The 10,268-nt window shown below is 60.4% G+C and overlaps 1 protein-coding gene across 1 annotated transcript in view; it reads left to right on the forward strand.

Annotated features, from left to right (window-relative positions):
- ADAMTS13 (ADAM metallopeptidase with thrombospondin type 1 motif 13) overlaps positions 1–10,155 on the forward strand; it is a 35,669-nt gene extending 25,514 nt beyond the window's left edge. The window contains exons 20-30 of the mRNA XM_064290864.1: positions 2,387–2,549; positions 3,070–3,214; positions 3,256–3,450; positions 4,355–4,484; positions 4,564–4,743; positions 4,943–5,147; positions 6,086–6,404; positions 6,737–6,883; positions 7,145–7,321; positions 8,407–8,591; positions 9,439–10,155. Of these exons, the coding sequence (XP_064146934.1) occupies positions 2,387–2,549; positions 3,070–3,214; positions 3,256–3,450; positions 4,355–4,484; positions 4,564–4,743; positions 4,943–5,147; positions 6,086–6,404; positions 6,737–6,883; positions 7,145–7,321; positions 8,407–8,591; positions 9,439–9,624 (2,032 nt within the window). The 3' untranslated portion in view covers positions 9,625–10,155. The remainder of the gene's footprint in view (positions 1–2,386; positions 2,550–3,069; positions 3,215–3,255; positions 3,451–4,354; positions 4,485–4,563; positions 4,744–4,942; positions 5,148–6,085; positions 6,405–6,736; positions 6,884–7,144; positions 7,322–8,406; positions 8,592–9,438) is intronic.
- Positions 10,156–10,268: the final 113 nt, after the last annotated feature.

The raw sequence follows: 10,268 nt of genomic DNA on the forward strand, positions 1-10,268 counted from the left end.
ACACAGCCTCAGATCCTCCTCACACAGCCTCAGAATCCTCCTCACACAGCCTCAGAGTCCTCCTCACACAGCCTCAGCATCCTCCTCACACAGCCTCAGAGTCCTCCTCACACAGCCTCAGAGTCCTCACACAGGCTCAGAGTCCTCCTCACACAGCCTTACAGTCCTCCTCACACAGGCTCAGAGTCCTCCTCACACAGCCTCAGAGTCCTCCTCACACAGCCTCAGAATCCTCCTCACACAGCCTCAGAGTCCTCCTCACACAGCCTCAGAATCCTCCTGACACAGCCTCAGCATCGTCCTCCCACAGCTTCAGAGTCCTCCTCAACACTGCCTCAGATTCCTCCTCACACAGCTTCAGAGTCCTCCTCAACACTGCCTCAGACTCCTCCTCACACAGCCTCAGAATCCTCCTCACACAGGCTCAGAGTCCTCCTCACACAGCCTCAGAGTCCTCCTCACACAGCCTCAGAATCCTCCTCACACAGCCTCAGAATCCTCCTCACACAGCCACAGTCCTCCTCAAACAGCCTGAGAGTCCTCCTCACACAGCCTCAGCGTCATCCTCACACAGCTTCAGAGTCCTCCTCAACACTGCCTCAGAGTCCTCCTCACACAGCCTCAGAGTCCTCCTCACACAGACTCAGAATCCTCCTCACACAGCCTCAGAATCCTCCTCACACAGCCTCAGAGTGCTCCTTAACACTGCCTCAGAGTCCTCCTCACACAGCCTCAGAGTCCTCCCCACACAGCCTCAGAATCCTCCTGACACAGCCTCAGCATCGTCCTCCCACAGCTTCAGAGTCCTCCTCAACACTGCCTCAGAGTCCTCCTCACACAGCTTCAGAGTCCTCCTCAACACTGCCTCAGAGTCCTCCTCACACAGCCTCAGAATCCTCAACACAGCCTCAGCATCCTCCTCACACAGCATGAGTCCTCCTCATACAGCCTCAGAATCCTCCTCACAGCCTCAGAATCCTCCTCACACAGCCTCAGATCCTCCTCAAACAGCCTCAGAGTCCTCCTCACACAGCCTCAGAGTCCTCCTCACACAGGCTCATAGTCCTCCTCACACAGCCTCAGGGTACTCCTCACACAGCCTCAGAATCCTCCTCACACAGCCTCAGTCCTCCTCAAACAGCCTCAGAGTCCTCCTCACACAGCCTCAGCGTCGTCCTCACAGAGCTTCAGAGTCCTCCTCAACACTGCCTCAGAGTCCTCCTCACACAGCCTCAGAGTCCTCCTCACACCGCCTCAGAATCCTCCTCACACCACCTCAGAATCCTCCTCACACCGCCTCAGAGTCCTCCTCACGGAGCCTTAGTCCTCTTCACACCGCCTCAGAGTCCTCCTCACACAGCCTCAGAATCCTCAACACAGCCTCAGCATCCTCCTCACACAGCATGAGTCCTGCTCATACAGCCTCAGAATCCTCCTCACACAGCCTCAGAATCCTCCCTACACAGCCTCAGATCCTCCTCAAACAGCCTCAGACTCCTCCTCACAGAGCCTCAGAATCCTCCTCACACCGCCTCAGAATCCTCCTCACACAGCCTCAGATCCTCCTCACACAGCCTCAGATCCTCACACCGCCTCAGAGTCCTCCTCACGGAGCCTCAGAGTCCTCCTCACACCGCCTCAGAGTCCTCCTCACACCGCCTCAGAGTCCTCCTCACACAGCCTCAGCATCCTCCTCACACAGCCTCAGATCCTCCTCACACAGCCTCAGATCCTCCTCACACAGCCTCAGAATCCTCCTCACACAGCCTCAGAGTCCTCCTCACACAGCCTCAGAGTCCTCCTCACACAGCCTCAGAGTCTTCCTCACACAGCCTCAGAATCTTCAACACAGCCTCAGCATCCTCCTCACACAGGCTCAGAGTCCTCCTCACACAGGCTCAGAGTCCTCCTCACACAGCCTCAGAGTCCTCCTCACACAGCCTCAGAGTCCTCCTCACACAGCCTCAGAGTCCCTCTCAACACTGCACTCCGTGCAGCCCCACCTCTGGGGTTAGCTCACAAGATAAAGCCCATCTGTCACCCTTAAGCTTGGTGACCCGTTCCATCTGGTACACATTTCTTGAGCACCTGCTATGTTGGTTATGGCACCGTTGTGAACTTTGGGGTCTGCCTTTGCCCCTGGATGGCGGGATGGGGCTCTGTCTGCCTGCATCAGGCGCTCCACAGAGGGTGCCTGTCGAGCAGAAGCATGGTTATCTGGCAGGTGGTCCAGCTAACCCCAAACTCTGAGGGCAAGACCCTGGGTGTCTCTCCTTGTGGGGCCTCTGTGGGCCCCTGGATGCCTGGGAGCAGAGTCACATCCCTAGGGGCTGGGCTGCACCTACAGCCAATGGCAGGCTTGCTGACTGTCCTGTGCCATCCGCAGGAGGGAGGCAGCGGCCCCCAGCCCAGCCCTACAGAACAGGACGTGTGTCCCGCAGGCGGAAGGCCAGGAGGCTCCGGGGGATGCTGGGCCATGCTCCACAGATGAGGAGCCACCTGCGCTTGCGCCCTGCTTTGGGATGGCATGCCACCAGGGCTGGGATCATGTGAGTACCCTGGAGTGAGGGTGGCCAGGGCCTTGGGTCCTCAACTGGCCGGGGGAAGGAGGAGCCCCAGTCCCAGCCTCCTCCTGGGCCACAGAGAAAACAGCATCCTCCCCAGGGCCGTTGTCTGAGGGTACTCTGTCAAGGGTCCACTTAGAACCAGAGCACTCAGGGTCCTCTGGGGAAGCCCCCTCCCCACTCGAAACCCAACCTGAGAGAATCCGGACCCTATTAGATTTGGGTGAAAAAAACCCACTGGCGTCAAGTCAATTCTGACTCATAGCAACCCTATAGGACAGAGTAGAACGGCCCCATAGGGTTTCCAAGGAGCAACTGGGGGACTTGAACGGCTGACCCTTTGGTTCGCCGCCTGAGCTCTTCACCACTATGCCACCAGGGTTTCCTAGATTTGGATAAAAAAAGGAGGAGCTTAATTCAGCCACTGGACAGAAAACGCAGACATGCCCTCGCCTGGCGTCTAGGGGCTTGAGGCTGGTGGGCTTTGACGAACGTCTGTTCTCAGGCCAGGCGCGGCCCCTTCCCCCTCAGGCCTGGCTATGTGCGCTGCTGCCCTGAGACGTCTGCTGAGGCCGGGGCGGGCGTGCCAGCAGGCCTCTGCTGGGGCGGGCAGGCGGCTCTGCAGAAAGGCAGTGAGGAGGCAGCCGCTGGTGTGCTGGGACCAGTTCCCGAGCTCTGCTCTCTCTTGAAGGACCGGGGTGGATGGGGGTGGAGGGCCGGGTCCTTGGGGACCTGGAGGTCCCCAGCCTGTTGCTCCCCCTGCAGCTGGATGTGACAACTCCAGGGGAGGAAGCTCCGTCCCCACTGGGCAGTGCCGGGCCAGGAGCTCTCGCTGCACATGCGTGGATTCCTCTGAGTGGGCCCTGCTCCGTCTCCTGTGGCCAAGGTGAGGGGCCTCCAGGACCAGACTCAGTGAGCACTCTTGTCTGCTTGCCTAGATCTAGAAAGGGTTTGAGGTGGCTTACAGTAAATCCATAGGGCCCGGGGTAGAGCAGACAGTAAATTCACACTAGCTGAAAGGTTGGCGCTTTGAACCCACTCAGAGGTGTCTTGGAAGGCAGGCCCGGTGATCTGCTTCCGAGAGGTCTGCGTTCCTTGGTTTCTTGAAGGTCTTCACATGGTATCTTCCCCAGTTTTGTGCTTGCTTCTCTCTGTATCTGTGTTGCTTATTATAACTCACAAGTGATTAGTTTCAGGACACACCCTACAAAGAAAACCCTATTCCCAAACAGGATCACATCCACGGGCATAGGGCTAGGATTCCAACACATATTTGGGGGGACACAGTTCAATCCTTAACAGTAAGATATACTTACTCAGTAAAACCTCAGCATGTTTAGATCCGAAGTCAGAAAGACATGTCTTTTGAGAATACCCCATAAGGAGAGAGAAAAGGACACCAGCCTTAATAACATCTTTGCAATAAACACGGTAAGAGATTTTCATATCACAGCTCTCATGATGCCTCTCAATCAACAACAGCAGCTACCGTGTGTGCAGCGGCCACCATGTGTACAGCAGCCGCCATCTGTCAAGCACTTAGCCATGTGCCAGGCACTTCATGTCTCCTGTTTAAGTCTTTGTAAGCGGCCCTGCTAAGTGGGCCCCGTTATATTGAGAACCCGAGGTCAGGGAGGCTGAGTCACGTGTCCAGGGTCACACATGGGTAAGTGGCAGGGCCAGAACTTGAACCCACAGAGCCCTAGCTGCTGAAGCTCTTGGGTGAGCCAGGCGGCCATGGGCCTTGCTGAGCCCCCCTCTTGTGTGTGGGGTCCCTGCCTCCCCCATAGGCCTGAGGGAGCTGCGCTCTGTGTGCGTGGACCCGATCCGTGGCACAGCAGTCCCAGAAGAGCTGTGTGACCCGGCAACCAGGCCCAGGAACCAGCGGGAGGCCTGTCAGGTTGCCCTGTGCCCCGCACGGTAAGTAGGGGGAGGACTGGGCAGGGTGGAGGACATCTGGCTCCGGAGGCACCTCTGAGTACTGGCCTTCCTCCTGAAGGTGGGAGACTCGAGCCTTGGGACCATGCCCGGTGACCTGTGGAGGGGGCCAGGTGCCACTGGCTATGCACTGTGTGAGGCCCGACCACGGTCGCACCATCCCCCTGCCCCATGCCAAGTGTGGGCGGCTGCCCCAGCCCCGCCCCCTTGAAGACTGCAGCCCGGAGCCCTGCCCTGCCAGGTGCTCTCTCCCCAGCCACCTCCCATCTCTGAGCCTCAGTTTTCTCCTCTGGAATCTGGGAAATGGACTTGATGAAACCTCCTGAGTAGGGCTCTGCTGCTCATGAATGTTCAGTCCAGGGCTGGCTGTGGGAAAGCCCTGGGCACACAGGCGAGGGCTGGAAGAGGCCGGCGCTCCGAGGGTTCCATTCTCCCTGCAGGTGGAGAGCCCTGCCACCCGGCCCGTGCTCAGCCAGCTGTGGCCTTGGCACTGCCCAGCGCTTGGTGACTTGTGTGCGGCTGGACCGAGGCCTCGAGATCGAGTTGGACGAGGTGGCCTGTGCGGGCTTGGAACGGCCACAGGCCACCATCCCTTGCCTGCTTGCCGACTGTGCCTACCGGTGGCATGTCAGCACCTGGACAGAGGTGAGCATGGCAGCTGGGCCCTCGCTCCCTGGGGGGCTGGGAGTGCATCTGCCATGGGCCCTCTCAATGGGGGAGCCTCGGGCTTTGATTCATGGGACCCCCGAGGGTGGAGAAAGTCCTTGCCCCCCACCTCAAGCACGTTGCTTGGGAGGCTGCACCCCCCCACACCGTTGACCCAGAACCTCCAGGCAGGGGGCCCAGCAGCCCCATGTATAAAGGTTCTGGGGTGCTCTGTGGCTCAGTCGAGGCCTCACCCAGTTTGCAGACTTGTGATGTGCTGGGTCTGCTCAGGGGGAAGTTGGGGTGCCTCGAGACAGAGAGGAATGAGGCCTGGAGACCTGGGGGGCTGGTCTAAGGGTGCCCCAAGAAGCAGACACCTCAATTCACGACAGATGAGCGAGCGCAATCAGGTGCTGGGGGGTCAGAGCTACACGGGCTCAGGCCCCTCGGGAGCTCAGGGGCTCACTCTCAGTGTGGGGAGCATGGAGGCAGTGCAGATGAGGAGAGGCCTGGCTCCCACCCTATAGCACCTCCCCCTCCTCAGAGCTGCTCAGGCACCTGGGGTGGGGCAGAGATGAGAGGGTGGGGTGGGGGTGGGGAGAAGAGCAGCCGAGGGGACGGGCGGGGGGGGGGTCAGGCCGCAGGGACAGGTGAGAAGGGGTCAGACCCCGCTGAGGAGCCCTGGTTGCTGTGCTGGGGTTGGAAAGGCAGAGAGGGCTTTAGAGTCTGGGCTTGAACTCTGACCCCTCTCCTACATACGTGGCCTTGCTGCAGGTGACCTCTCCTAGCCATGGAGATGCCTGCCTGCCTCTTGGGTTGTGCAAAGATTATACCCGCTCACACCTAGCCTGTGACAGGTGCATAGTATCAGAGGTGTGTCACCACTGTCCTCGTCAGCCCCTGGGGGCTGGCCATGACCCTCCCCTCTCTCCTGCCAGTGCTCCGTCTCCTGCGGGAATGGCGTCCAGCGCCGGAGGGACACATGCCTTGGACCCCAGGCCCAGGCACCCATGCCAGCTGACTTCTGCCAGCACTTACCCAAGCCAGTGACAGTGCGGGGCTGCTGGGCCGGACCCTGTGGAGGGCAGGGGACACCCAGCCTGGTGCCCCCCAAGGAGGTTACTGTTGCAGAACAGACCACAGCTGCCACAGCTAGAGCTGCCCCAGAGCGGCCTTGGGCCCAGGCCCGCCTCCCTTCTCCAGCTCCCTGGCCTCGGGGGCTCCTGGCCAGGCCCTGGAAAAGCTCTGCAGAGTCCAGTTACGTTCCTCCCTCCTTTCTGTCAGGGGCTGGCTGCAGGAGGGGTGGGAAGGGCAGCGGCACTGGGAGAGCTGGAATGAGCTCCCGGTGGGGGCTCCCTGGGGCTCATCCACGGCCCCAGCAGGTGGGGCAGGGCTGGGCTGGCCCTCTTCTCTCTTTTATTATTATCAAGGGAAAGTAGTTTGCCCAAGGCGCCACATGCCAGGTCTGAGTGACCCCCTGGCCTGTGCACTGCTGCACACACGATCCTCTTTTGCTGAGGTACTGCAACCTGTGGGCATCATGCAGCCCCCTCCCCAAAGCTCTGCTAACCGTGGCCCTAACCCTTCAGGTATCTGTGGGCGGCAGTTCCTTGAGCCGGCAGGAACCATTGACCTTCGCGGCCCAGGGCAGGCGGAATGCGTGGTGGCCATCGGGCGGCCCCTGGGGGAGGTGGTCACCCTCTATGTCCTTGAGAGTTCCCTCGACTGCAGTGTTGGTATGTCCAGGGCCCCGTGGGTGGTCACTCCACGAGAACCCTCAGGTCTAATCACCACCACCGTCTGGTTACTGGGGTGTGATTACCCCCATTTTATAGATGAGAAAACCGAGGCCGGGAGGGATTAAGTACCGTGCCTGGTGACTTACAGTCCCGCAGCCTGTCAGCGGGACAGCGGGGACTCGCACTCAGTCCACCCTGGGCCGCAGAGCTGCCCGCCGGGCAGAAAGTGCTGGGCTCTCAGGCACAGCCGCTTTCTAGGGGAGACGCTGCTACTGTGGAGCAGGCTCACGTGGAGGAAGCTGTGCGGGAAGCTGGCCGGCACCATCTTCAGCTCCCAGGCCAACACGCTGGTGGTGAGACAGCGCCGGGTGCGGCCGGACGGTGGCCTGGTGCTGCAGTACAGGGGCCGGCCTGCCCAGCACCCGTCCCACCGAGGTAGGCCAGTCTCTGGGCAGGTGGCTAGGCTGGGGCAGCTGCCACGGGGAGCCAGCACTGAGGGGTGGTGGCCAAGGAGGGAGGGGCTGACTCAGAGGAGGGGAGCGGTCAGGGTGACACCCTGGGGCATGTGCTGTGTCCCTTCCTCTCTGGAGCTGAGCAGCTAGAGGGGTGAACGGGGTCAGTGTCACATCATCACCCTCAGGCCGCCACCCTGTACATGGTCCCCAGCACGCAGGCCCTCTAGGGTGCTTGGGCAGGGCTGAGGTCGAGGCTGGGCAGTGTTCTGGGCTCGCTGTCTCTGGTGTGGCTCGCTTCTGCAAACTGCTTTCCCTCAGCCCTGTTCTGGTTTCTTCACTCCTCTCTCGCCGAGCTGGGTGTGTGCGTGCATGCTTGCATATACATGCACATGCACATGCACACACACGCACCCCACCACCAGGCACACCCACCCCGTCCGTGCCCTGCCTTGATAGGTCTCCAGTTGCCCCAAGCTGGCTGGAGTTGGCTTTCCAAGCCAGGTGCAGAGGTTCCCAGTTCCCCCAGGGCTCAGGGTACGAGGCGGGAGCAGCCTCTGCAGAGACTGAACACGGCCGTCCCCCGCCAGCCCCTCAGCTGCAGGTGTGCTGGAGCCAAGAGCACAGGCTCTGAGTTGTTGGGAAACACCCCCACTCCCCTCCCCCTGCACACATGTAGGCACCCACCTTGTGGGAGGCCCGGGGGCACAGGCAGGTGGGCTCCTTGTGACAGTGGTGGGATAGTGTCCCTTTGTGCCCGGCACAGTGTTGAGCACTTTTGCACAGATGCCTTCATTGAATCTTAAAAACGGCCCTCCCAGGTGCGTGGTACCTTCCCTTTACAGAGAGGGGAGCCAAGTGCAGAGCACTTAGGGCCTTCGTCGCAAGTCCCAGGGCCGGGAAGCGGTAGAGCTGGGGCCCAGCAGGGACTTCTGACCACAGTGCCACACCACCCCTCCCACTGCTTCCTGGCTGTGAGCTGCCCTGGCCTCCGGCACCACGGTCAGCCTAGGCCCCTATGTCCCTGAGGTGACCCACACCCAGTGTACCCACCTGCTGTCCCAGCAGAATGTGACATGCAGCTCTTTGGACCCCGGGGTGAAATCGTGGGCCCCTCGTTGAGGCCAGATGGGAGGAGCGCAGGGGGCTGCCGGGTCTTCATTGACGTGGCTCCACAGGCCCGGATGGCCATCCACGCCCTGGTCACCAACGTGGGCATGCAGACCAAGGGGACCGAGGCCAGCTACATCCTGGTGAGGCCACCAGGGACAGGAGTGGGGCGACTTTGCTGTGATTCTGGGACAACCGAACCTGGGGATGGGGACAGGGGTGGGTGCTGGGCTAGAGGATCCCTTGAGTTTACTGCAGATCAAAGACCTCAAAGTCATTAACAAAAGAATGGGATAAAAGAGCGTCCCCCACTGCTTCACCCAACAAACGCTTTTTGAGCACCCTAAAACAGCTGCCGTCTAGTCAGCTCTAACTCATGGCGACCCCGTGTGGGTCAGAGTAGAACTGTGCCCCACGGGGTTTTCAGAGGCTAGTTTCCCAGAAGTAGACCAGGCCTTCTTCTGAGGCACCTCTGGCTGGACTCAAACTGACAGAAGTGAAACAGAAAGACCTTTTCTGATGTAGACTGCCAGCTAAGCCAGGACTGAAGCGTAATTTTAAATGCTGATACAGCTGGCTACCCCCGTGAGGTTCTGCGCGCCCTGGGAGAGCTGCTCCCTGCACAGTAGGGATCCCCTGGAGAAGGCAGCCCTTGCCCTGGAAGGCCTGGTCTGGGCTCAGATCCCAGCTCGGCCCCACTGTGTTTGCTTGGGGAAGCGCTGTAACTTCTCTGAGCCTCTGTCCCTGGGCGATGTGATCCTGATTAGGAGTCCTTCCATACTGTTGTTGTTAGGTGCCGTGGAGTCAGAGAACTGCCCCGTAGGGTTTCCAAGGAGCGGCTGGTGGATTTGAACTGCCCATCTTTTGGTTAGCAGCCATAGCTCCTAACCACCGCGCCATCAGAGTTCCGCCTTACACACTAACAGCTCCGTACTGCTAGCTGATTATCACGTGTGGACCGCCCTTTCAGGCTACCCCCTTTCCTCCCAGATCCGGGACATCCACAGCCTGAGGACCTCGACGTTCCGTGGGCAGCAGTCGTTCTACTGGGAGTCAGCGGGCAGCCAGGCGGAGGTGGAGTTGAGTGAGGGCTTCCTGGAGGCGCGGGCCAGCCTGCGGGGCCAGTACTGGACCCTCCATAGAGCGCAGGAAAAGGGGGGCCCGGCCCAGCCCTAGCTTCCTCTTCAAGCTCCTCTGTGGACGGTGCAGGGGGTGCCTTCCTCGTGCTGGAAGGGGGATCTGAGCCAGCAAAGGGAAGGGTCCTGACGCTTACTGAACACCTGCGGCGCCTGGCCAGCCTGGAGGGGTGGGCCCTGAGGACTTACAGCTCTAACTCCCTCCAACTCAGGCGTCGCCTTGGGGTCTCCTCCAGACGTGTAAAAGGCTAGGGGGTGGGAGGCAGCCCGCAGCCCCTCCGGTACCAATAAAAGCATCATTGTAAGGATCCGCAGCCAGGGTACCATCTTCTTCCCCTAACCTGCCCAAACAGGACTTCAGAGTTTATCCCACGCCAAGGCGGGGGCTCCCGGGCCTCTGTCGGACCCCAGACCCATCCCCGACCTCGCCAAGCCCTGGCCACCCCTCGCTGTTTTTTTCCTGCCCAGGGAGAACGAAAGGTGAGGGCGTGTGCAGTCAGGATTGGGCCCCGAGGCTGGCGCACCTGTGAATTCTCCACGTAGCTCCGCCTCTATGCTATTCTTAGGCGGGACGATCCAACTGCCAGGGGTGGGTGTGTCCCATCGCCTCAAGCCCCGCCCCTTATGCTAATAACAGGGCCACTCGGCTCGCCTCGCCGACCTGCGAGCCCCGCCCATATGCTA

Source organism: Loxodonta africana, chromosome 9 (assembly GCF_030014295.1).
Source record: "Loxodonta africana isolate mLoxAfr1 chromosome 9, mLoxAfr1.hap2, whole genome shotgun sequence".
In the NCBI taxonomy this organism is placed as follows: domain Eukaryota; kingdom Metazoa; phylum Chordata; class Mammalia; order Proboscidea; family Elephantidae; genus Loxodonta; species Loxodonta africana.